At 39.7% G+C, this 27,915-nt stretch overlaps 2 protein-coding genes across 5 annotated transcripts in view; one reads left to right on the top strand and one right to left on the bottom strand.

Annotated features, from left to right (window-relative positions):
- Positions 1 to 4,515: 4,515 nt before the first annotated feature.
- Positions 4,516 to 11,894, bottom strand: cobll1a (cordon-bleu WH2 repeat protein-like 1a). Of its 3 annotated transcripts, XM_056751138.1 has the most exons (11): positions 11,759 to 11,894; positions 10,900 to 11,024; positions 10,609 to 10,813; positions 10,277 to 10,502; positions 9,401 to 9,442; positions 9,182 to 9,276; positions 8,676 to 8,897; positions 8,263 to 8,371; positions 6,597 to 6,732; positions 5,485 to 6,477; positions 4,516 to 4,892 (listed from the first exon to the last, which is right to left on the bottom strand). In XM_056751138.1, the coding sequence occupies exons 2-11, from the start codon at positions 10,989 to 10,991 to the stop codon at positions 4,889 to 4,891; spliced, it is 2,124 nt and encodes a 707-aa protein (XP_056607116.1). In that variant the 5' UTR covers positions 10,992 to 11,024; positions 11,759 to 11,894; the 3' UTR covers positions 4,516 to 4,888. The 3 variants fall into 3 exon arrangements, with proteins under 3 accessions (XP_056607116.1, XP_056607114.1, XP_056607115.1); XM_056751136.1 differs by having other exon boundaries at positions 4,516 to 6,477; XM_056751137.1 differs by lacking the exon at positions 11,759 to 11,894 and having other exon boundaries at positions 4,516 to 6,477; positions 10,900 to 11,130.
- Positions 11,895 to 15,794: 3,900 nt separating this feature from the next.
- Positions 15,795 to 27,915, top strand: part of scn1lab (sodium channel, voltage-gated, type I like, alpha b) — a 32,969-nt gene continuing 20,848 nt past the window's right edge. Inside the window, exons 1-10 of one of the 2 annotated variants that reach the window (XM_056751135.1) lie at positions 15,795 to 15,993; positions 20,731 to 21,053; positions 21,213 to 21,330; positions 23,016 to 23,106; positions 23,209 to 23,337; positions 23,555 to 23,646; positions 25,134 to 25,379; positions 25,672 to 25,735; positions 25,912 to 26,053; positions 27,232 to 27,438. In XM_056751135.1, coding sequence (XP_056607113.1) covers positions 20,784 to 21,053; positions 21,213 to 21,330; positions 23,016 to 23,106; positions 23,209 to 23,337; positions 23,555 to 23,646; positions 25,134 to 25,379; positions 25,672 to 25,735; positions 25,912 to 26,053; positions 27,232 to 27,438 — 1,359 coding nt within the window. In that variant the 5' untranslated portion in view covers positions 15,795 to 15,993; positions 20,731 to 20,783. Of the gene's footprint in view, positions 15,994 to 20,730; positions 21,054 to 21,212; positions 21,331 to 23,015; positions 23,107 to 23,208; positions 23,338 to 23,554; positions 23,647 to 23,806; positions 23,899 to 25,133; positions 25,380 to 25,671; positions 25,736 to 25,911; positions 26,054 to 27,231; positions 27,439 to 27,915 lie in introns of both variants that reach the window. The other variant, XM_056751134.1, reaches the window with a different exon arrangement.

Here is a 27,915-nt window from a genome sequence, read left to right on the forward strand (position 1 = left end):
ACAAATTCAATCAGCGGAAAGAAACTAAACATCATCTCATTCTAACCCACATGTTTTCTCATTACACAGCCACTCATGTCTGTCTCTCATGATCATTTCGCATAAAAAGCACAAGCTTAGCATAAATTACGAATATTTCTGCATATTAGCAAGAAAAGCCGTGACACGTTAGTGACCCCGGTGTCAAACGGAGAAGAAAACGAAACAAAGATGAATAAAGAAGAATAAAAAAACAAGACAATCTCTACTTGATATTTAAGATTGTTTCTAATCACCTTTCCTTTATTAAGGCCTGTTTTCATTTCACGATGTGCAGTAAAAGGAACTAATCAAAAACTGTAATATTTTACATACACAAGGGGACTGAATGTTAGCTGAAATGTGATTTAATGCCAAGGGTAGGCAACATTCACTGTCTATGTTCTATTGTTCATTTCTAGACTAAATATGTTGTGCTGTGTGTTTGTCTTTTCTCTCTGTATCTCTCAGGGTAAGGGCAGGGAGGAGAGGGCAAGCGCACGGCATTGTGGGGGTTCGAATACGGTGACATCAGAGGAAATGTCAGAGATTGTGGGAGGTGATGTTAAAGAGAAACTCAGTTCCGTGGCCCAAAGCTCAACTGACATTTTTGAACAGTTGGAAAGGTCAGACGTACCTTCAGTTAAAAACGACTCCTTTTACACACATGTGGATGAAATAAAGCAACAATATCATGACTTTAACTTATTTACTCAGATTTATATTGATATGACTCGTTTTACAAAAAAATACTCCATTCACAGGTGTGTTGAACCTAGCTGACATCAAACTGAAAAAACACATGAATTTCACATGAAACGTCTCACAAAAAAGTGTGGCTTTTCTGTTAGGGTTCAATAAAAAAAAAAATGTTTTTACTGTAACGTAAAAACCTGGATTTCGCGCATATTTTTGAAATACGGTAAAATTACAGAAAATGCTGCAAATTTACAAGGAAAAGGTGATAAACTTGTAATTTTACATGGAAAAAATCTACCCCAAGCTGCCACAAACAACATTGAACCCCGTTTTTTCATCGTTTTTTACATTGTTGTGTGAACACATGAAATAAAACATGTTTATATATGATGCCTAGAATATCAACACTACAAAATCTAGTTCTTTCAAACGTCTGCTGTGTCATTCAAGTCGAAGGCCTCCAGCGTTCTAATCAATATATTTCATTGGATTTTAAGTGCAGATGTGTGTCTGACAGCTTCATCTGAGGTCCGTTCCACCCGAGACAGACTTTATGTAAATGAGTTTGACTGTGATTGTTAATTAGGGCTTTAGGTGATCAGTATTCATGAGTGTTCGCGGCGTGCCGCTCTCGCCGGGTGTGTCTGCGCCGAGCGGGGGTTGAGGGAGCGCTGATCTGGCGTCAGTGGCCGGCGGAAAGTGTGTGTGCCACAAACTTGCCGGAATACTGATGAGGAAGGTTAGCTAGGCTCCACTCCGCCGGGAAACAAGTAAACGTTTGGTCCGTCTCAAGCACGAGTGATGGACTTTACACAAGGTGCATATTTGAATAGGAATTCAGTTCCCTCACCCACACATTATCACACATAGATTTATAAAAGACAAAACGTGTACAGGTCAGATGACCGATACCACCCCATCTCTCAAACGGCCGTGGCTAACATATACCCAGCAGTGTTTATAGGCACACGTGGGTTTCAATAGCCCAATTTTATGAAAAGACCTTCATTGTGCTTAGCGGGGTCTTATTCAATCAGCCGTGCCTGCTGGAAAAGCGTTGGTACGCACCGCTGAGAGGTGCTCGAGGAGGGCAAGAATACACGCCTGGAAAATGAGAGGGAAATGTGAAATGGCTGAAGGTCTTGAAGGTGGCGATGCAGCCGTTCGGCACACTGGCGTGGCCTTGAGAGAAAGAGATTTCTCTTCAAACAAAGAGCACGGAAAATAAATAAACTTCATCCTTTCAATCTCTTTGATTGCCTGGAGTATAAAGTAATATCAACAACTTTTTTCGCTGGTTTTATAAAGTCTGTACATGTTGTCCTGATGGACAGATTAGATGTTAGAGTGTAGTGGGTTTATAAAGACCACTTGCGCTCCTCTGTGAGTTGATCTTTGTGTTCATTCTTAAAGATGCAGTGTATGAAATTTAGTGACATCTAGTGTTGAGATTGCAAATTGCAACCAACGGCTCACTCCAACCCTCTCTTTCGAAGCACTACACATTTGCACATTCACACACTTGCTTCATTATGTAAGATCTTCATACACCTCTGAACACATGAATATTATACTGCATTTCTGTCAATAGATCAAACAAAAAGCTCAACATTGGGCTTTTAAGATGATGACAGTACGGTGGGGTACATGAGCTGCATCAGAACCAGTGATTTAATGCGTTTTAAGTGTAAACCAAGAACACTGAAGACTTCCTTGAGGGAATATGTCACCCCCAAAAATTTTGTTCCGCACCCACATTTTTTTTTTACATTAATTATTTAGCAGACGGTTTTATCCAAAGCGACTTACAAATAAGGTAAAGAATAGAAGCAATTAGAACAACATAAGAACAACAAAAGGCAGAAGAGTGCAGTAAAAAATCTTGTCTCATACTAGCCTATCACAGTAAACAAAGCAATTGACAGAAAGAGTAGAAAAGAAATAGAAGGCATATCTAATCGTTCAGGTGCTGACGGAAGAGATGCGTTTTCAGCCGATGGCCACAGAAGCAGCTGATCTTGTACAGTAGAAGCGAACAGATCATTCCACAAATGTGGAACAGACCCAGAGAAGGTGCGTGAGAGAGATTTTTCCCCTTTTTGGGTTGGCACTACAAGACGTTGTTCGTTTGCAGAACGCAGGGATCTGGTGGGTACATAAGTCTGTATTAGTGAGTGAAGATATGGGGATGCCGAACCAGGGCTGGTCTTGTAGGCCAAGAGCAGAGCTTTGAATTTTATGCGAGCGACTATATGGAGCCAATGTAACCTAATGAAGAGAGGAGTGACGTGTGCTCTCTTTGGTTCACTTAAGACCCCTCTTGCCGCTGCATTCTGGATCATCTGTAGAGGTTTGGTTGTGCAAGTGGAAGTGGAAGTCCAGCCAGTAGCGCATTGCAACAGTCCATTCAGGGAAGAAAACAAGAGCCTGGACTAGGATTGCGTAGTATGCTTGGACAGGAAAGGTCTGATTTTCCTAATGTTGTAGAGGATGAATCTTCAGGACCCGGTGGTGCTGAGATCCGTCAAGTTTAGCTGATCATCGATTACTGCTCCCACCTTTCTCCATTTCCGAATGGAGAGGTTGTGATGAGTCTTTGTGTCTGACGGGATTACATGCAGTTCCGTTTTTGCAAGGTTTGGTGATGGTCCTTCATCCAGACAGAATGTCACTCACGCATGCTGAAATGCCTGCAAAAACAGTCGGATCGTCAAGCTGAAATGCCAAGTAGAGTTGTGTATCATCAGCATTGCAGTGATAGGAATAGCCATGTTTCTGAATGACAGAACCTAGGGATGTCATGTTTGTGGAAAAGAGCAACGGTCCAAGCACTTAGACCTGAGGCACCCTTGTATTGAAATATTGTGACTCCGAGACCTCACCTCTCCAGGATACTCTAAATAACCTACCTGAGAGGTAGGACTTGAACCGTTGTAGCGCCATTCCATAAACTCGATAGCCTCGAGGATGGGTGGAGGATGTAGTGGTTAATGGTGTCAAAGGAGGCAGATAGACCCTGTAGGATGAGGCTGCTCTTTCCAGTCTCATGGCTTCAATGACTGAGAGCAGTTCAGACTCGGTGGAAGATCGCTCTTAAAACCAGAGTGGTTGCTGTCCGGGAGGTTGTTCTGCGTGAGAATGGAGGAGAGCTGGTGAAATACAACGAGCTCAGAGTTTTGGCAATGAGGAGTTTACACAAAGTCAATATTGTCCAAATCTTTCAATCTCTAGAACAGAAATAAAGGAAACAGAAGAGAAAGCCATGTGACCTGGTATATTTTCAAAATCTGTATGTACTGTAACTCTTTCTTCAGTGGAACACAAAGAAGATATTTTGAGAAATTTCTTGGTGTTTATAGTGATTTTGTGTTTATAGTGATTTTGTGTTTATACAATGGAAGTCAATGGGTTCAATGTTGTTTGGCTCAACGTTCTTCAAAATATCTTCCTTTGTGATCTGAAGAAGAAAATGATACAGGTTTGAATGACAGGAGGATGAATAAATGATGAGAATGAAATTTAAGGTGAACTGTCCCTTTAAGCACAGGACTGAATGTGCACTAGCACCAGACAGAGCATTTCAATTCTGGACAGAGCAAATGTAAAACATTGTCTGCCTCCTTGTGGCCATAGAAAACCACCACGTTCATTTATAAAACAATGAACAAACACAGAGTGACATACATAACTGATGCATTTTGCACTTTATTTCATTGCTATTTCTATGGTCTCCAAATCAGAGAAAAAAATCTTCCATGTAAGGTTTGTAAACATATTTTATTTATTCATGCACAAAAATAAGCCATCAAACATCATTAGGAAAAAATATGTTGGGGAATTAGACCTCAGAAATACAAGCCTTCATTAATACACAAAATATTTACAAGACATGATAAAGCGTTCACATATTCAGACTTGGCATATTATTGTTTCTATGACCATCAGTTGAAATGCTGGAAATGCTCATATCAGACGTCATTCCTGGAACACATCAAACATCTTGACAGAATTCCAGAAATGAGAAAGAATACACATGGAAACATAAGTTTGGTGAAAACAAATAAAGCTTTCAAAATGTAATTCATCATCAAAGCAAAATAATCACAATGATAAAACCAAGAAAGTGATTCAATCTTCTGGTGATGAACACCTCATTCAGACTGAACGTTATCTACCTGGAGAAAAAGCACAAGTCTCATGTCAGAGAATAACACACACACACACCCCGTGCATATGTTTATTGTTATCTGTGATTAAAACTTTTATCGGTTGAGTTATTATTTCTAATTTATGAAGGCGTTTAAACAAAACAAGCACACTGTAATGCTTTTGAATATTTTGTCGAAAATTGCTAAACACATGAACGGAAACTCACACAAACACCCCAAGAGGAAGGAAGACACGTCTTTAATAAACAAAGCGAAAACTGGTGGGTGTTAGACATACATGACAAACTATACACAACTCATTCATAACACTGTCACAAAGTCAAGATGCATCCAATGACCTAACCAACACATTTCCTTGTCATCCGACAGGAATCTAACAGGATTACAAGACATAAACTTTGTGCGTTCAGAATGTCAAGAAACTGACTGAATGTTCCACTTCGGAAATCAAAGTTTAACACCTGATTTTACAAACCGTATGCTGTTAAAGAAATAAAGAATGAATCGCCAATTACACTTCTCCAGAATATAACATTCTGTTGACATTTTATGGATTTTATTTACTCTCTATGTGTGTGTGTGTTTGTTCACGTCCCACCTCTTGTTGTGTTTGAGATCCATCCCGGGGCTGCAATGTTTGGCCTTCTGAAATACAGCCAAAGCAAAAAGAGAACAAGCATCCGTGCGGGATTTAGACGGATGTCCAGGAGGTCGAGGAACTGAGCTGTGTTCGACTGGTTCCGGTTCAGGATTGGTTTGGGTTGCGTGGGCTTTTGGACTTGAGAGGTGCGAGTCACCTTTGTAAATGGTATTTGAATCGAGAGCTTCATCCTGGTCAAGGTGACTTTCACGGTTTGGCCACCGGTTGCCTGTTCGGGCATCTGTGGCAGTCTCCATCTCTTGATCGCTGTTGTTTTCTCCACCACCGTTAATCTCATACCAGCAGACAGGTGGCGGCGGTGATGGGAAATTCTCATCATTAGCTTCCATTTGTGAGTTTCGGAATTCTCTTTTAATCTTTCCCTGGGCATCTTTATTTATCTTACCATCACCACCTAGAAACTTTATTCTCCTCTCTTTGTATTCCTCCATCCAGTTCTTCTCCTTACAGGTCTCCACCGGAGCACATTCTTGTCTTTCATCTATATTTGAATGAATTGACTCGCTAGCATCCCTTGTCATTTTACTCATTTTTACAACTGGTTTGAGATTCTTCAAGCCTATCCGGAAAGACTCTAGATCTTTTTTGATGTTTTTCAGGTGAACAGATCGCTCATTGTTGATTTGCTCCCTCTCGAAGTCCGTCCGTGTTTGATTCTCTTTTTCTAAATGCATCTCTGAAGCATTTTTTAAAAGTTCACTTTGGACCTCTTCTTCTTCTGGTTCTTCAGTGTGGATCTCCGCGTGTTCCAGGGCACTGGCGCTCAGGTCCTGTTCTGTTTCGGTTTCTGATATCTGCTGGGTCGGTGACACCTCAAAGCATCTCTGAGGAACCACGGTGAAGGTGGTCAAACCTTCTCTCTCACAGGAGTTCCTCCAAAGATGACAGCCAGGAGGAGCCTGAAACTCTTGATGCTGGACGATTGGAGAACTAAAGAGGAAATGAAGAGGAGTCTGTTATTACATTGACATCTTTAGATTTAGGTCAGATATGACAAACCTTAGAGAATAAAAAAATGAAGACATCTCTTAAAACATAAACAAACATACTTTTCAGAAGACAACATTCTGTGATGTCGAGCCTGCAGTGATTCCACAAGTTCACTCATAACTTCAGCGATCGCAGGGCCACGGCCGGCTGCGTGAGCTCTATATTTGTCGGAATTGTTGTCGTCATCTGCATTTTCTACTCGAGTAAAACAAAACATATAATAACATACACTTGTGGTAACATTGCTGTGCACCCTCGTGTCTGTAAAGCCGTTCTATCACATTATACTGTATCTCATCTCTCCACACAATAAACAAACAATGCAAAGTATTTCATTTCATTTATTTAAAGACGATCTGTTTTAGTAAAGAGAATATCAGCAGTTTATTTGGCAACAACAACAAACAGTTGACAGAGTTTTGGGGGAAAAACAAACAAACAGGAAGCACACAGAAACAATAACAAAGAAATCAAGAGCACATGGTTAGACAGTACAATATTCAGACAAATAAAGCAGACAAACAAAATAAAAATGAAGGGAGATGGCGTCCTATTCAGGACTATATTCAGTTTCACTGAATTTACTGAAATTTACTTTAACTGACACTTGATAAAACCACCGCACAGTTATTTAAATAAAGCTATAGTTCATTGAAAAATAAATCTTTCATCATTGAAAAATAAATCTTTCATCATTAACTCATCCATATGTCATTTTAAATCTGCATGACTTTCTTTTTCAGAACGCTAAAGAAGATATTTTGAAGAATGTGAATAATAAAAAAAACACCGAACATCTTTAACTAAAATTGATTGAAAACATTTCTCAAAATATCTTCTTTTGTGTTTCACTAAAGAAAGAGTCATATACATATTAAAACTACATGAGGATGAATAAATCATGACTGAATTTGTATTATTTTATTAAGGCACTGTTATTAGCGCGCAAATATTTTAATAGAAAAAGCATGATTATGCTTCACGCCTAATTACATACGCTAGAACAAACCGTCCCAACACTTTAAGGTATTCAAATGATACGAAACCCAAACCATAACGTACTGTTCTTCACACAGACAAGAATGATTCAGACAAACCTGCGTGTCTAAAGAAAATAATACTTCATCACATTGTCAGATAACAAGAACACAGTGTGTAGATCTCTAGAGAATTAGGACAAATCGCACTGAATTGATACAATCAGAGTGTGACACTATTCACAGAAGACAGATAACAGAAGACAGTGACATGAAGGCAAGTAATGAAAACAACACAAAGACACAACCATCACTGATGACAGCAGAAACAAGAAGGACAACACAAGGAAAGACACCACAGAGCCGGTTAAACGCCACCTCCTGGTAGAACAGTGTAAAACAAGAGCCAACAATTAATCCAACACTGATAGACATTTACACACTTTTTTTTTACACACCAAAATAACTTCCAGTGCATGACAAGCTTTACATTTTCATCAGTATGTGTTTGAACCCATGACCTTCACGCTGCGAACGCAATCCTCTACCATTGTACATTTACAGACTCTGTTATTTTTTGCACTATAATAATTTATAAGAAAGAACATTTTAAGTTACGTTAAATACTTAAGCAGATAGTGGCATGATAAGCATTCAATGGATCAGATTAAAATAAATTGTATATAAAAACGTACAGGTTTGAAAAAAATCACATGCAGATACCTTATGTACACAAACGAACGCATACCTTTGTTATCTGAATCAGACGGGGAGGGGCCATCAGATGGAGGGGGCGGAGCTTTCCGTTTAGTTCTTTTAAGAGAGGACTCGGTGGATGATATTCGACCGAGTAGACCCTGAGCAAGATCACACACGTTATAATAGCTATACGACTGTAAAACTGATGTCTGCGCATTCATGCAACAAATATGATACACAAGCAGAAACATGAGAAGAATTTATTACGGTATGAATAATTCTTATGACCATTATGCACTGCATCAAACTAAAATGACAATTTGTAAGGACCTAAATAAATGTAAGAGTATTGTTTTAAACAGTATTGCCTTCCCCTCCTCTTTTCTATTTCCAAGTGATCTAAATTGTCACATGTGTCAATCCAGGTGTGGACTAATGGGGCAATCCTCACTTCACACCCACCTGTTTTCCAGATGTGTCCCCCTCCGAAAGTTCAGCAAAGTCTTTGTAATCAAGTTCACAGCCGACTCTCTGTGATGTCATCAGAGGAGCATGTGGAGCGGGTCTCTTCTTGGGCATGTCTGCAGCATCCGCAGGTAAAGTGGAGTGACCGTTGAGACATGTCTGTCTGACCGCATGCCGGCTGTTCAGCTCGGGAGAACCTGGAGCACTGACACTCAAAACCTGCAGGAAAGAATAATAATTAAAAACAAGTCGCATTGCAGCTCACTCATTTTAAAGCATATACGTTCACCAATATGAATATAAAGTAATGATAAAATGGATATTTAAAATGATTACAATTCTAAACACTAATGCACCTGGAGTTTTGCATCATCACAAATATTTTTCAAAAGGCAAATAAATGAAAAATGGCGAAGTGCTCAGGAGGGCAGACATGTAGATGCAACTGTGTGCAGCAAGACAGACACATAACCAGAAAGACAGGCGGAAAGTGTGACACAAACCTGCTTAGATGTTTTCTTGCTCTTCTTAAAAAAGCCAAAAAATCCTTTGCTTCTCTTCTCTCTCTGGTTCTTCTCTTTGACTGGTGTTTCAACAACTGAAAACACACACACACAACATGTCTTATGTCAAATACACAATATTGTGGACCGATATAAAATACAGAACAGTGTGCTAATGTTCAAGTGTTTTCATTGTAGGTTAGTGGGGGATTTGTGTACCTTTTGTTGACACAGGATCAGCGCAGTGATCGGTTGAAACCACTAGAAGTAATAGATAATTAAACAATTTATTGCACAACATGTATGCTTTAAAAAACAACCACAAAAAACATTTGACCTTAACCAGACATATGTTTTTCATTAGGAATATAACATTAGGACCTTTTTAATACGTTTATCTTCTGAATATCAAGTCAACATTAAAGGGGTCATATGGCGTGAACACATGTCTTTGCTGTGTTATAAGTTGCCCATGCATGTATTAGAAACGTAAAATTGCAAAAATGTAAGTGTTGGAACAAAAGATGCATTCGAAAGCGACTGCTCACCCAGACCAGACCTGAAACGCCTCGTGTAACCACACCCCCACAAATCTACGTCAGTTGGTGGTCTGATTTGACTTAGACTGCCCAAATTTATACTCAAGTAAGGTGGAGTACATGTCAGTACAATTGAAGAAGAACCTGATGTTCCAAATATGGTCAGAGGCGTTATGTTCCCTCACACGCTTGCAATATTCCACCAATCAATACGCACTGGTGAACTGGCCAATCATAGCAGACCACGCTTTTCAGAGCCATGAGCTTTGTAAAAAATCTGCGCGTTTCGTAGAGGCAGGGGAAAGTTTCTGAACCTTAAATTGTGTATACACATTGCATTACATCTAAAACAAACCATTATATTACTTTTAGGCGTGTCATATGACCCCTTTAAGTCAATTTGATTAACTATTTTATGTTATAAAGACTGTAGCCTATCTTTATAAATAAGCACCAAGTTTTCTCAGATGCTTTTCACCTAAATGACTTGCAGGACACTTATTAAAAGGACGGACTGACTGAAACCAACAACCTTCTGGTTCCCAGTGTTACTGACCTTTCGTGTCTTTGGCGTACAGCTCTCTGATTCCATAGTCATTGAGTGTTTTGGTGAGGTCCAGAAGCTCCTGTGACCGGTGCGTCCTCAGTAAGAGGGTGGTATCTGGATTAAAGTCACACTTCTCACACAGCGAGGGCATCAACTCAGACAGCGGCACTCTGGGATTGACCCGCACCACTGTTTTATGAGACTTCTTGTAGTTTATCAAAAGACGAACTGTTGGCTAGAAAAGTGATGTAACAAAAACAAAACAGGTGCATAAACCCACAATTACCAGCTGACATCAGACCTGCCATACAATGATGAAACAATATTTCTACTAGACTCACCACAGGCAAATGAGGCTTTTTCCTGTTAGCATCCTCCATTCCTCTAGCTTGCAGGAGGACTTTCTCAAACTCAAGAGAGCCAATCGGAGAGTTGGGTTTGAAACTGATGTGGTTCTGATTGGTGGAGATGAGTTTGATGACATGATCTGATGGAACGAGGCGCTGTTGAGCGCACAAAATCACCAGAACGTCCATCACTGGCTTACTGCAAACACACACATCTAAAGGTGAGGATTCATAAACATATTTAAGATCAGGACATCACAGTCATTCTTCAACTCTCTCTCTCACCTGCCGTGTACTGTAGCTGTGGTCTCCTGACCTCCTGGAAGCTCAATCCTCAGAGTGATGTCCCTGTTTGTCAAGTCTTCTTGAGGGTCCATGATTGTGCCGTAGAATGTTTGAAATCTATAAAACTAAAAACAGAAAGTTCAGATAATGTTTATCCATAAATATGAGATATTTGGGCTGAAATAACAATGCTGGAGTATGCTTTTCAATAGTAGTTCAACTTCTGTGGAAAAAAATAATTGTACATATTATTTGACCCAAATACTGTATAAAACAACCGAATGTAACCTGGTTTTTAATTAATTTCATTTCATCAACAACATGAATTCTCTAAGTCATACCAACAGTTAACCAGAGGTGTTTTAATATCAACTAGATATCCTGAAAGTAACATAAAAGTCACAGTCAAATTGGGGAAACCTGATGTGTGTCAACGCCTTTGGGTGTGTCCTGAGCGCGCGCGTTGGAGCGTCATGCCATAGCTGACCGCGCGTGACGCTTCACAAACTGTGCGCATTTCCCACGAGATTTACGACAAACGCGCTTGACGAGCACCTGCTGCGAATCTAACCGAAATGGTGAGCAAATCCACAACCAATGTACTCACAAAACAAGCCATGACGTTATTTAAATCCAATCGAGATGTTGTAATTCAGCAAAGAGTTTGTTCGAGATGCTTTAATAGTTGAAACACTTGGTGTTACACGCATTTATTCAGCGTTGTAGTTTACTGTTACATGAAGCAGAGGATTAAGTTAAGCACTATATATCAGCAGCTCACCGGTGCGCATGTGGACATTAAAAGAATTTAACGCTAAAACTTTGCGCATTTACTGCAGCATGTGTGAAACTTCTTTACCTTTACAGTCTTCCGTCAGTTCTGTGGCGTTCAGATGAACCTGAAGACGCGATGTGAAGTTCTAGGCAATGCAGCAGGGAAGGTGCGAACACAAGCCTGTCTAATCCTCTACAGTACCTTATGGACATGCCCAGTTCAATGACATCAACAAATCCCTCTCTCTCACACACGCATAGAGAGAGAGAGAGAGAGAGAGAGAGAGAGAGAGAGGTACTGTGACTTTAACATATTAAATTGGTCAACTTAATACCAACTAAGTGCATTTCATGAAATGAACAAATTTTCGCAGATGTTTATTTATATAAAGTTGGTGTCTGAGAGAAAGGCTTGTGGACATTAGTATGACAATGCATATACGTGCACACATGAACATAAACGGATGTGTACAGTGATTAAGTAATCAGGGACAAAATGTATCCAAAGTGACAGATTTTTTTTTTTGCTGCTTGTCCAGCAAATTTTGATTCATTTAAATAAGTTACATCTCCAAAAATTTAGTAAAATTTGGTCACAACACGATTTTTTTCATTTTCAGCTGTGTAGCTTAATCTGTTCACGTTGGCACTACATAAATTATTTGTGTTAACATAAATCCTCTGCCTAGTTGTTACAATTATATTTCCCAGCATGCTTTGCGTACGTTATTTTCTAAATAAAGTGTTGTTTATGTTTTTTACAGTGAAGAGTAAATCTTGTTAGTGTTTAATGTTCATTTATCTTTGAGATTTAGAAGAGTTTGTTATATTTTTTTCAGTTTTGTGGTTACCATTGTTTAGAAAAGCGTTGCCTTAGATAGTAGTCTTAATTTAATTTCTAGAGATATAAATCTTCATGCTACATTAATAAAATCACTTAGAGAACTTTATATGACAATATGAAACATTATCATAATAAAAATATGTTTGTTTAAGAAACATAAACATGACAATTTTAAAAATAGTGAAATTATAAGAAAATACAACTTGCAACTGATGAAGATCATTTTTTCATGTTAATCCAGCAGATTAATCCAATCTTTACATTTCTTTTCAGCATGTGTGACAAAACTCATTTGAGTTGCTAATACAGTACTCTACCAATTGAGCTAAAAATGTAGTAAATAAAAATACAAGAGTGGTTCCTAGCCACAGCTCTGCAGACAGGTGAATATCTCATACTGTAAAAGGGATTGTGTAACACATGTGTCAGAAAAACTGCTTCAATCATTTGAAAAACTTTCTCATTGTTTCAGATGAGTGCATACCTAAAGATAAGCGCACAAATATAGCCTTGTGTAGGAGTTTACATTTGTGTAGATAACATGACCTCACTTCTCCCCCCTCCATACCCCTCCCCCCCAGGTCACCATGTCATCTCTCACTAAACTGTTTATTTCCTTGAATGTGAACAGACATTTCTGACCGTGTGGGTGCTCGGTGTCAGACGGGTGAGGAGAGATTTTCAACATTGTCTTTCTAATGAAAGTGCGTGCTGCCACACAACAGTGCCAATGTAACTGCCTTGTTACTTTCATTTCAATTTTTTTTATAAACTGCAAATATATAATAGTTACACCGGGGAGAACATATTTACATACATTTGATTTGCAGAAAAAGATATGAAAAAATCAACATGTACTGTAGATCTTAACCTATAGAGGCCGCCATTGCTTGCCTAATGACGCATATTGGTTTAGATTGCAGGTAACTTTTACAACTGAAATACAAAATGTTAATGATACAGAAGCACTTGTAAAGTTTTAAACAGATAACTTTGTTTTTTTAATCATGTGTTTTTAATGTGCATTCCATTAATAATTAAACTGCGGCGGGGATGTTTTCATTGAAGTAGCCCATATAATAAATAACAAAAACTGCTAACTGACACAATAAAACACTATGAAACATGAAAACACAATAAAAATCATGATTAAAATATGGAGTCATCTGATTGAGCAAATAATGTCTTCACTTCTCATTTTAATATAATTCAGAAATGCAAAGACTTTAACTTCAGTTCTTGTTGTTCAGAAACAATGCATCAGTACATACTTGATTAGGAACAATAAAGAAGAAAACAAAGGAAATGCATTATATAATAGCGTGCTTGACTCTCGAATAAGGGAAGGTAGATATATAATAAACATTATGGATGTGGATAATAAAGTCTATAAGCAATGAAATTGTAATAGATTTGATCAAGAAATTGTTGTTAAATGCTTATCTTGAAAAGTATGAAGCCAGAGTGAGCAATGCTGCACAGACTAACTCTGACCTCCTTCCCTCTTTAGTCATCTTATGTATATCATTTTAACACTTTAAGTAGGCCTATTATCATTTTTATGTTTTGTTTTATTAAACTTTGACATCTACTCGATTTCTATTTGACACATATACAGTGCCCGCGTTAATTTAATACGCTTTACGGATGTTGGACTTTTAACCATGTTTCTTGGCCCGTTTCTTGTTCTACTCAGCTTGTGTCCCTGGCTGTGCTGTGATCTGTGCGCCCTGTGTCTGGATGACACCCGGCGGGCGAGCGCGCTTAATGAGGGGCGCTAGGTGAATGTCAAAACCAGCGCGATGCGTCATGCATCAACGCGAGCCCTGCGGAGGCGCGATGCGCTGGCACAAGGGAATCGCTAATGCAGTAAATCGCTTATCCTCACTGGGTATTTATTTTTAAGCCGAAGACCATACGAATCCTTCAGCGTTATCATTTCTACTAAATATTTAATGAGTAAGCAAAGAGAACCCCAGCAGAGACGCAGACAAGATTCACAGCATTGATAAATAACCTTAAATCTGCTCAGTGGGGAAACTGGGGTGCTTCTTTAAAAACTACTGACTTAACTCACTTTTGCCATAAGGGGACGCCCGCGCACTGTTCCGATCGGAGTGCCTCTCCCGCGCCTCAGGTGCAGTGTGCGGCACTCTATCAAGCGTGGAAAAAGATTTTGACCGTGTCTGATAAATTTGTGGATTTCAGGAATAAACAGCTCTAGTCGCTACACTAACACAAGAACACTTTACTGAACCTCATATTTAAAAGCCTGGAAAGGAATAAAAATGCGCACGTTTCCAGTTTTGAAGGGCGTGCATTTTCTGTAACAAATACTGTATAAACACACACACACACGTATATATATAAAGTGCTTTGCATTCAAGATTAAGTATTTATTTGACCAACTATACATTTTTATCATTACTGAACAAATTCCTGTGACCTATTGCACGTGTGGTAAGCAGATCAATTAGCTATAAACAAGATAAAAAAACACAAAATTACATTTGACGTATTTATTCATTATATTATTAAATAATACTTATCATAAAAATGAATTAAACCTCCAAAATCATGTCCAGCAATTAAAAATGATATCATATCATTATAAAGGAGTTTATTCAAGTGTCCTATGAGTATAACTATTCTATACCTAAAATAAGAATTTTCGTGTTTTTCTCAGAAATGTACTTTACGCACTTCCCAGAAAAACGTCGCGTTAAACTAGTTGTGTTCTTAAGGTTTCCAGTCTTGCAGGTGTAGTGTGCTTAAAAGTATACAGCCAAGTCCCAACTAGTATTCACAATACTAGCATTATTTATAGTCCTACTTAAAATATATTTGAACTTCGATGAAGTAATCTGAGGAACTAATTTTAATACATTGAACTGATTTTATATAGCCTAAGGGAAATAGAAACACTTTCTACACATATCAGTCAACATTTCTAAAACGTGTAATGAACTAATAGACATAACAAAAAACAACAATGAGGTTTCAGTCTTGCATTTAATTAAAACATCTTCATGAAATATAAATTAAAACAGTTTACGCAACAAAGGTAATTATTATACCTTTGAAATTACGTTTTCTAATCTAAGAAGAAAAACACCCCCCCCCCCCACATTGGTAAATATTTACCCCCAGATAGGCCGCGTGTTGTCGTACAGGGGTCGGCAAGGTCCTCACGTGCGGATCCAAGCAATAGATCCGTATTGACACCGGAGTCGAATCGTCAGGCTCGCTCACGCGTCACTCCCACCGATAACCGGAAGCGACTATCATCCGTGATATTTGGGGACACAAACTGACAGCTGCGAACGCCCAATGGATACAAACACCATCGCCGCGTCTTCTTAACCTGGTCGACTTTTAATGGGAGAAAAGCGCAACGAGTGAAGTTAAAGAGAGAAAAAAGAAGTTATTGGAAATTATCGCGTCTTCCAGGTTCGAACCTGACGGGCATCGCTATGGTGGGTAAAATATTCATTCATAAACGTCTAGAAAGGACTGAGAAATTAAAACGACACAATTACGACGCCTGAGATATATGGAAATATGAATCGCTGTTGGTGTCACAAATGTATATTTGGCGTATTTGTGTGACAGAAGGCAATTCGTGTTAATGACAGGTCCTTAGGCAAACATAGATTGTGAAGCTACATTCATTAAAAGGTCACCGTCTGAACATCAAACACAATGCGATTAAGATGAAAAGACATAAAACAACAATTCATCTCATGCGTATAGAGATCATAGAGCTCGGCATATGTGTGCGCAATAAATTGAATGAGCCGGGATGATATAAAGAGTTTTTAACGGGATTTGGATCGTTGGCATTATTCCTCTAAGCCATTTCGGTGGTTTTACACGGGATTTGTATGTGAATGTTAGAAAAGCGGACAGATGTTTGGGCTTCTGTCCGCTGGTTGCCTATGGAGATGGTGGTGCTGCTGCTGCTGAATTTGGCTGATCGATCAAAAAGGAGAGATGCTGTTTGAGGAAAGGACGGCTGTCAGGTGTTTTAATAGATGAATGTTACACAAACTCTTGTTTGATCATTTCACCAGACACGTCATGGCCGCCTATAGCACATTAATTGTATTGATAATGATTGTCATTGAAAAGGAGAGCAAACGCGACCCCCCTCCTTCCACCTTCCCGTTTCCACACCCACCCACCGTCGCGCAGACTGTACACGGGAAGAGACGAAAAACACAACCCAAAGACATCAATCTGTGGGCATTTTGAGTGTCAACGTGAACCTTTACTCATGCGAAGCTCATTCAAGCTTGAGGTGCGTTGAAGATATTTTGGTCAGTGATAAAAGGCACGCCCAGAGACGTTTTCTCTGTCGCCTAGACACCGTTTAACCCTTTGGGTGGGTTTCGCATAACGTGGAATAACATCAATCTCGGTTAGTCAGTCGCGCTCGTCTAAAGTGGAAATGTGGTGGCCCCGGGCGCTGTTCTTGACATGAAGCTTTAGAAATGGCCGTGTAAACGGTGTTCGCTGCGCGTTGGGTGGACCTTGAGCCTTCCGTATAGAAATAAACGGAGACGTCAACATGGCGACAGCTGCTTCGCCCCTGCGCTCGAGATGATTCCACATCTATAGAGGTAAGGCCTTCAAGTTCACCTTGGACTTCTTTCGATAGTCAGCGGGAAAAATAAGCACTCTGATAAACATTAACGAACATGTGACTTTACCCATCGTTTAATTGTTACATTTGGTTCAAAAGACGCACAATTGTTTGACCTGTTGAAACAGAACTTAAGCAAAACGTGCTCAAATGAATGATAGTCCTTTATTAATGGTGTGTTGTTTTAAAGGGGAGCTTTTTTGTTCAAATGAATAATATCAGTTATTTTAATCAGTCATTGAACTGCCAAAGAACAGGCTGTTCTTTAACATGGACTGTTTGAACATATGGACTCAAACGCCATACATGAGAAGTGTCATAAACTTATTTTTAAATTGTGGATTTTCATCGTAATGGCATTGAGACGTGCAGTGACAGTGGGAAGCACTATTCTTTTATTCCCAGCATCACTTGTGTCAAATACGTAAGCGTCAACGTGTGTCTGTTTTAGAAAAGGTCATTGAGGATAAAGCGTGCGCGAACGTGCGCCGAAGCGCGCGCACCTGTGTGTTCAGCACCATGGATAGCAGTGGTCGTAAATCCCTATCGACCACAACCAAACATCACTGTTTTAACGCCCAGCTGAGAATAAAGCGTGTCGATTTTGCATCAGCACTACAAATGAAAATGTTTGGTGTCAGAATGAGACGTTAATATAGAGGTTAGATAGAACTACTGTGAGTTTGTGGTCACGTTCTTCACATCTGTTGGAAATCATAGAGGCTTTCCAGATCTGTACTTGTGCACGATTCGTCGACTGAAATGAATTGTGGTGCAATAATGGTCATTAATATCTGATCATATTCTCAACCATTTGCTAATTTAAATCACTTTGGAGAACCACCTCTTGTGTTGCTGCCACACCGCCACTATTATGACACCAGCGGGAGTCTTAAATTGACAGTCTCTTGTATTAAAAGCACATTAAAATCATCCAAGAGTTTTCAGGACTGCCTACTGTATACTTAAATTGTGCCAAATATCCCCCTCCTGTGGTCTCTGAGGTTTGGTTTGACCCTGGAGACAGGGCATGGCTGGGATTAATGGCACCCCCGAGGCTCAACCCGCTTTTTTTCTGGGGGTATGAATAAGTGAATCATTTGTTGAGTTCTTGTGTAGTTGGATGGATGGATGAATGATTGAGGGACTTGTTTTTACCTCTGTCCTCAGAGGGAACAGGCCGAACTGGCTGGGTGACAATTGGGAGAGAGATTGCTCACACACACACACACACACACACACACACACACATAGACAACCAAGCTAACTCACACAATTGCTCGCTCAATATTAGTCACGATTGCACACACTGAATCTACTTCTGTGCTCACACAGGGATATTTTGTGTGGAAATCATTATTTGGAAGGTATATTGAATATGGCTTGAAATCTCACGGATGCGTGTTGAATGCACAACATCCGTGATTTAAGAAAGACAGACAAACAGAAAGCCAAAAAATAATTTCAGTTGAATATATCTTGATAATTAAGAACGTGTGCGTTTGTTATTTGATACAAGGAAACAGTGTTCATCGTGGGTGGTTTGAAGCGTTGTCAACTGTTGTGTTGTAGCAAAGTGTGTGAAAGAAATCCTATTTTTTGTTTGCATTCTAAACTAATTTCAATACCTCAAAATTCTATTTTTGCAGTTGATCATAGAACAGATTGATTTTGATAATTTTACTGAGAATTTGTACTTTTTACTGCATTACATTCCTAAATCAGGTCTCAAAGCTACAGCAAGACATGGTTTGGTGAACTAGAATTATGGATAGTATTATGTGCAACACATTCCTAAAAGAATGAATTGAAACAGACTTTCCAAAAGTTCAGAGATGGGGTTGAAAAGGCAGATGGGGTTGATGTTAATCTTTGCCAACTTGAATCCACCATCAAGAGTAGCAAAAGTCTTTTCATTTCAGCATATAGAATGACTTCTGGCAGCTCTATTTAATTATTGACCATTACATTATCTATTGTATAGGGGTCAAATTAAGGTTTTTCTATTTACAGTTTTTTGCTTTCATGAGTTCATTGGGGTCATGAAGCCCCCGGGGCTGACATGTTCTGAGTACACGCCCAGTTTGGCTCTCACAGGTCTGGTCACAGGTCTCAGGGCAGAGCGCCAGGCTGCTGACCCACAGGCATCACTGGTCAACTGTACCCCACAGAGCTGGTAGCATCATCCTGTGTTCAGACAATCTGAATCTAATGTTACTGTATGAATGCTAACATACTCTTTGTTGGTTATTATTAAGTTGTTTTTCATTCTTTTACATTATTTATGTTTCTCAAAGACCTCAATATTTTGATTTGGAAAAGTCTTTATGGGGTTATATTCACAAGTTTCCAGAGGGCGCTACTCTAAAAATGAACGTGGGTACAACCGAAGCGGCGGAAGTAGTAAAGCACCTTGAATAACTTATTCTGATGACTGAGAATGAGACTGTGATTAATATTTAAAATTGTAATACTGTTGGTTTCATGCGGTGATCTATTAACAATCATTTCTAAACTGATGAGCAACACCAGCTGTTTGTGGCTGCACTTACATCCAGGCAAAGCTTATGTAACGTGGTAAAAAAGAGCGTTTCACACACAGATCTGAAGCGTACTGCTCCTTTGAGGGACGGTACAGTTTTAAAAGACTAACTTAAAGTTTAACTAAAATAAATTTTTACTGTGTTTTAAAAATGTACTGAAATAAGTTTAAAGCACTGAAATAAAAATAATAATCAAAAACAAAAATAAAAATTAATTAATCTTATGTAGCAAAATAGAAAATAAACAAATAAATTATAAAAGGACAAAAGCTTAAAACAAAATTGTTTAAAGTGGAACTAAATTAACAAAAAATAACAAATACAAACATTTTTTATTTACCATATTTTTAAATAGTAGACAATCGACATCATGTATAGAAAACCTTCCATAATTGCTTAACCACCACAACAATAGAATCAATAAAGAATGGGACAGAATGCGGATGTAGTCTATAAGTGCTGTCTATGTTTTAGTTCACATTCAGCTATAAACGAATGACTTGAAATACAGGAGATATGCGTTTTTTAACATTGAACCAGAAGTTCCTCCCATCTTTTGCGCAAAGCGTCATGTGGTGTAGGAAACTTGTGGATACACAGTTTAACCTTAAAGGGATAGTTTGCTCGAAAGTAAAAATTCTATAATGAGTTTCTTTCTTCTGCAGAACACAAAAGAAGATACTTTGAAGAATGTTGATAATCAAAAAACATTGAACCCCATTGACTTTCATTGAATGAAGACAAAACCACCGAGACATTTCTCAAAATATCCTCATTTGTGTTCCACAAAATACATGACATCTTTTCCTGGGCCCGTTTAGCAGGAACATACTAACAGATACTAACTTCTGTAATGACCCATTGTAAATGCAGTTAGGGTGTTAATACTTGAGGAACTGTCAATCGACAGGTGGAGAAATTCATGTTTTGTTATTTCACGTGTAGGAATGGCTCAGTTCCAGGGTTTAACCTCCTACTTGTGCCGCTGTATGATGTCTATTGATGGTGTGATTTCTCTCCTCCAGCTCCCAGAGTGACCTGACATCAGCTGGTGCAGCTACCAGAGCAGGATGTCAATATGGCTGCTCAGCTTCTCGTTCCATCCGGACCCGACAGCTTCCGGCCCTTCCTGCCCGAGTCTCTCGCTGCTATCGAGCATCGCATCGCAGAGGAGGCAGCCCAACGGCCCAAAGGCGAGAGACGGACCAATGATGATGACGAAAACGGGCCCAAACCCAACAGCGATCTGGAGGCGGGCAAGTCCCTGCCCTTTATCTACGGAGACGTTCCCTCCGAGTTTGTGTCCGTCCCGCTGGAGGACCTGGACACTTACTACAGCAACCAAAAAGTACGAGAAACAAATGAGACAAATACCGGGAAGGCCGTGTTAAGCTTTATCTTGACTCTTGCGTGTGTAGTTACGTAACGGCTGTTGTAACAGATTGAAAAACAGGTTGTGAAGGAAATGGTTTGCAGTGTAACCATGATCATTTATTTCTTTTTTCAGACCTTTATAGTATTGAATCGCGGGAAAACAATATTCCGCTTTAACGCTACGCCGGCTGTGTACATTTTGAGCCCCTTCAATCCTTTGAGGAGAATCTCTATCAAGATCCTGGTGCATGCATATCCTTTATCACTGGAATGGATGTGAGCAAGCGTCTTAATAGGATCGAAACATTTGATTCAAATGTTCTCAAGTCTGCTTCAGGTTACACTTTATCAAAGTGGGTCGTTCTCTTTTTTAAATGCGTGTGCCCTCATAATCTTCATTTAAAATCTGAAAAGGCTCTTCCGTCCTGTAATATCTATCCATCTGAAATGATGTATGTTAGACGGCTTGGGCGGAGCATCCGTTAACTCCTCCCCTTCAAGTGCTCTCAGTTCCAATTCAAAATGCAACATCTGTTTTTGAACAATCAAATCGCAGAGAAATACGAAAGTAAAAACGATCGAAACTTCCGGTTCACGGGGACTTTAAATATGTTTGTGTGTTTGATTATCTGAGTGCCACAGACGAATTCTAAACAGACACAGCAGACTTGGCACACTGGCAAAAAAATAATTGCTTCGTAGTTTTTGTTTTGTTTTCTAGTACATATGTTAAAAAATAGATGGATTTGTAAGAGGCAAAGTGCGTTTGCTCTTCAGGTGACTCGAGTTCGAATCCCCACTCGTGGTGCTTTCCCGATCCCACCCCTCTTCTAAAGGTAAAACAGGCCAAAAATAACTTTAGTTAAAAAAAATTGCCCAAAATTTAGTTATTAATGTTATTTTTTTATGCTAATGTTATCACACACTATTATACACTAATTAAATTACTGTTTCTATTGGCAGATATTTGATCTTGCTTTAGGCTTCAACTCATTTATTTTTTATAGTAATTTACTTGATATGTCATTTGAAATGTCAAAAATGTCATTTTAAGTAAATGTACCATGATTTGAGAATACTTACATTAGGGATGCATCTATATATAAATTTTGTCCAATAACGGTAACCGATCATTTTTTAACATTGAACGCTGATTAACGATATATTAGCCGATAAACAGTATTTGAATATTACTATAAAATTCCCTAAGACTGAAAGAAAAGGCGAAAAGTGGACAACTACTTTTATTTGAAAACATTCACTGCAGAAAACAAGCTAACTGTTAGTTCTCATTATGTACCAAGCCTACTTTACACTAGTTAACGGTTCTTTAACCTTAAAACATTTCTGGTATCATTTTTATTTAAAAATATTAAATTATAGATGTTCTTCCAGAGCAACCTAGAAAAACTTTCTTAATAGCCACGTGTCTAACAGCTCTAAAGACATAAAGCATTCAGACAGCAGTCTGATTCCAACAATATGCTTTTGTTCCTATAATTTACACATTCAAATACTGTATCTACATCAACAATGTTTTGCTAATAGCAGTAAGTGAATGATCACGACAGAAAGACAGTACTGTACTTGAACTGTGAGCAGCTTGAGCTGAAGAAGATTATCCAGAAGAAAGGATTTATGATTTATCGTCTATAATAATGTATATCAAGCCTATATTTTATTATCGACCGATAACATTAAAAATGACCATCTATCAGCCGATACCAATATGGCCGATAATTTATCGTTCATCCCTCATTTACATATTTGTACTGGAAAACAAGACAGAATACTGTATGAGAAATACACCACAACAGTGAATCGCGTGAATTCTCACCACTGTTTTCCATTTCGTATGCTTTTAGACAGCGAGTGATCCGACTGGGCTTATGTCTGTGTTTTTGTTTCTGTTTGCGTATTCCTTGACCGAGTCTCACGATGTTCAGTTTTGTGATCATGTGCACAATCTTGACCAACTGCGCCTTCATGACCCTCAGCAATCCCCCAGAATGGGCCAAGAATGTGGAGTAAGTCGCATCTTTCACAAAACCTTACAACCCGAGATAAATGAGCATAAACGTGTGTCATATTGGAGTGGCATCGGTGAGCCGTTGTTTGCGTGTGTGCAGGTACACATTCACAGGGATCTACACCTTCGAGTCTCTCATTAAGATCCTGGCGCGGGGCTTCTGCGTGGGGAAGTTCACTTTCCTGCGGGACCCCTGGAACTGGCTGGATTTCAGCGTCATCCTGATGGCGTGAGTATCTGTGAGCGCACTCGTCTCCGATGTTCATGATTTCTCAAAGCATATGAGATACTGTATAGTACTTGTTCTTCCTGAACCCATAATGAGAGCGGATAGTTTTGGACGTGTTGTTTTCTGAGCTGGCGAATGCGGGTGAATGGGTTGTGTGTGTGGTTGTGGAGCGTGTGAGTGCGTGTGCAACGTGTTAACTCTCTATTTGATCCTACAGGTATGTAACTGAGTTTGTAAACCTAGGCAATGTGTCAGCTCTCCGCACTTTCAGAGTGCTCAGAGCTTTGAAAACTATCTCGGTCATCCCAGGTAAGGGATGTGTGCGTGTGTGTACGTAGACGTGCGCATGCGTGTGTGGGCAAACGCACGTGTCTCCGTGTGACGTATCCCTCTGCTGCCCTGTCCCGTCCTAACATGTGCGTGCGTGTGTTTTGTATGTGCGTGTGTGCGTGTGACCCCCTCCCTACAGATATGTAACAGAATTTGTGGATCTGGGCAATGTCTCAGCACTGAGAACCTTCAGGGTTTTACGAGCGCTCAAAACTATATCCGTGATTCCAGGTGAGGGATAGCTCTCGCCATCCGAGTTCTCGCTCACTCCATCCCCTTCTCCGCTGGCCTTTCTCGCTCATTCAGAGAAAGCCGGAATCCGCCCGGCCGTGAAAACACGGGATTCCAGGCTTTGAGAAGCGCATTCTCTAGTTTTCCTTATACCGGCTCTGCTCTGTTATTTCCCAAAGAGCATCGCACCTCGGGAAAGCTCTCCCGTCGTGCCTTGGGAAATAGACAACTGGGCGTTTTTGATTTGTGTTGTTTTTACTTTTGCATGAGACATTGCTAAAGCCTATAGCCTGAGATAGAGACTCTGAGACCCTCTGCTCTTCTCTTCTCCTCTGTTTGCTGTTTTATGTGCATGCGCACCGTCGCCTGTGTCTGTTATGTGTATGCTGTGCTGCGTGCGTGCGTGCGTGCGGGTGTGTGTGAAGCGTGGCGGGACGCTGCCATGACGTGCACAAACACGCATGCACGCACTATACTTGCACTCACGCTTCTACACTGCATGCTTTAATGTTGTTAATACGCAAACATTCATTCAACTAACGCACACTAATGTTTAATGTTTGCTATGTTAAAAAGTTTTGGTGTTTTACACATCGAAAGCTTTTGATTCGAAAGCTTTTGTTTTTACTAATTTATATGATCTTTATTTTTTTAAAATAGGACATTTTTTCACCCAAAAATTAAGTAATATCATTCACCTCACGTCATTTTAAACGTGTGTGCTGTTTTATTTCATGAATGCAAAAAGAGCATTTTGACTCTTCGCACAGTTCTTATATATAAAAGTAGTTCTTACAAGTCATGTGCTGATCTTCTGAAGCTGAATTTTTGTCGCATGAAAATTCGAATTGACACGTCACAATTACGACACATGCAAGAAACTATTTTGTTTTTATTAATTTGCTTTGACATTATTAACGCCGACATATTTACATTTCGATTCTGATTCCCAATATGAAATAAATATTTGTGATACAGAACTGTTGTCTGACTTTTGTTATGAGCTTTGGAATATAAATCATTTATGTCCTTTCCAGAGTTCAACTATAAAGTGGCATAGTGTGAAAAAAATCGAACACGTTTAAAATGGCTTAAGTAAATAATGCTGTAATAAAAAAGAAACACTACCTATTAAATAACAGCGAAAATTTTAAAACCAGCTTTGCGTAGTCGTGTACGTAGCATTTTCACACTGTGTACGGAAAGCGTTTGTGACCGTCGTGCGTGTCCCTCAGGGCTGAAGACCATCGTTGGCGCTCTGATCCAGTCGGTGAAGAAGCTGTCAGACGTGATGATCCTGACGGTCTTCTGTCTGAGCGTGTTTGCTCTGATCGGACTGCAGCTCTTCATGGGAAACTTGAGGCAAAAGTGCGTCAGAAGGCCAGGGGGCAATGTCACGGAAAACACCACAGCGTTATTAAACTTCAGCTCAGAGCTGCATAACTACACCTTCAACTGGACGGTTTACATCAGCGATAGCAGTAAGTGAAGACTCTCTCTCTCTCTCTCTCAGATGCTGTGTGACGTGACAGTTCCTCGCGGGTGAACTCTGCTGGCCCAAGAAAAATGAGTCATCCAGAGCTTCAAGCACATTTAGGATGTGTGTGTTTGTCTCGCAGACAGTGATGTTTAGAGGCTATGTTTAATCTAGACCAATACACTACCTTTAAGCTGAAGGAATGGCTTGAATTAGAAACATACTATAAAAAGTGTGTGTGTGTGGGGTCTAGGTCTTTTATTGTGTTTCTTGACGTATATCTTCTTTACATTTAGACAATTATTATTACCTCCCCGGCCGCAGAGATGCTTTGCTGTGTGGTAATTCAAGCGATGCAGGGTAGGACATTTTCACATTTTGCAAGATATTGCAATTTATACAAATACTTTATAAAGATGATTTTAATCTGACTGATTCAAGCATGATGTATTTATTTATATACGTGTATGTAATGATGTATGCCATTGGGCTCCTGAATGCACTGAAAATCTTTTTCTGCTTGTCTGGTCTCACAGACAGTGTCCAGAGGGCTACGATTGTATAAAAGCTGGTCGTAATCCTGACTATGGCTACACAAGCTTCGATTCGTTCAGCTGGGCCTTTCTTTCACTCTTCAGACTCATGACACAAGACTTCTGGGAAAATCTCTACCAGCAGGTTCAGCTCTTACCTCACCTTACTGTCCATGTTATAGTCCATGAACCAAGATTTACATAGGCCACGCCCTTTATCTTATTTTATCTTCCACGCCCTTTATCATCCTTTTATAAAGTATTGCCCACAGCCTTTTGTTCTTAAAGACATAAGACCACATCACAAAATCATTCTGTAAGCACAGGTCAAGCCCTTTTGTTCTTTTAAGGATCCTTCCGTAGAGACTAGACCACACCCCAACATCCTTCTGTAAAAACTAGGCCACGCCCTTTCATTATTATGTGTATCAGAACACACCCCAACATCCTACTGTAAACACTAGGCCATGCCCTTTCATTCTTATGTGTATGAGAACACACCCCAACATCCTACTGTAAACCCTAGACCACGCCGTTTTATTCTTATGTGTATGAGACCACACCCCAACATCCTTCTGTAAACACACCCTCACATCCTACTGTAAACACTAGGCCACGCCCTTTCATTCTTATGTGTATGAGAACACACCCCAACATCCTACTGTAAACACTAGACCACGCCGTTTTATTCTTATGTGTATGAGACCACACCCCAACATCCTTCTGTAAACACACCCTCACATCCTACTGTAAACACTATTCCACGCCCTTTCATTCTTATGTGTATGAGAACACACCCCAACATCCTACTGTAAACACTAGACCACGCCCTTTCATTCTTATGTGTATGAGAACACACCCCAACATCCTACTGTAAACACTAGGCCACGCCCTTTTATTCTTATGTGTATCAGACCACACCCCAACATCCTACTGTAGACACTAGGCCACGACCTTACATTCTTATGTGCATCAAAACTTCTGTAAAAACTAGGCCGGAAATTAAGTTTTAATTGCAAAAACAAACAAAAAATTAACAGCGCTGCGCCATTAGTTAACCTCACATTTTTTCGTTGCCTTTGCAAGATGTATGTCGCACTGTAAAGCCTTACATTCTTATGTGCATAACACAGACATTAGACCACACCCTTTATCTTGTTAGACATCAGACATCACCCTGGCATCCTTTTTGCAGGCCAGACCATGCTATTATGTTCTTATAGGCATTAGGCCCCACCCCAAAAGGCTTTTCGTTATAAACCAGTATTTAATCCAGTTTTTATGCTGTACGTGTATAATTGTGACTCTCTCTGTCTCTGGCAGACCCTACGTGCAGCTGGAAAGCCCTACATGGTGTTTTTTGTGCTGGTTATCTTCCTGGGCTCTTTCTATCTGGTGAATCTCATTCTGGCTGTGGTGGCCATGGCGTACGATGAGCAAAACCAGGCCACTATAGAGGAGGCCCAGCAGAAGGAGGAGGAGTTTCAAGCCATGTTAGAACAGTTAAAGAGACAACAGGAGGAGGCACAGGTACACAACACATGCATTTAATCCCCCGGCCACAGTTTCCTTGTCCATCTACGGTCATTATTTCTTGGTCTTTGCTCTTTGGTTGTTTTTGTTTTGATCATTATTCTACACTCGTTTCCTGATCTTTGATCTTTCCTTCTGCCTTCATCATCTCTTAAGTTTCTCAGCACCATAGCTGCGACCAACACTGCCCTGTCGCCATGGAAACCGAAGATAATGAGAGAGAGTCAGGGAGCGTCCTTTCTCATAGCAAACACGAGAAACAAGAGAAAAAGAGTCAGACACAGACTAACTCAGACATGACGACTGTATTTTAATGCTGAGGTTCAAACTTTCATCGAACACAGACAGACAGGTAGAGATAGACAGACAGACTCATATACACAGACATACCAGTAGACAGATATTTATACTGTAGATACTGCTGTTGATAGATAAAGAGACAGATAGACAGACAGATAAAGATATAGACAGACA

This window comes from Triplophysa dalaica, chromosome 6 (assembly GCF_015846415.1).
Source record: "Triplophysa dalaica isolate WHDGS20190420 chromosome 6, ASM1584641v1, whole genome shotgun sequence".
Classification (NCBI taxonomy): Eukaryota; Metazoa; Chordata; class Actinopteri; order Cypriniformes; family Nemacheilidae; genus Triplophysa; species Triplophysa dalaica.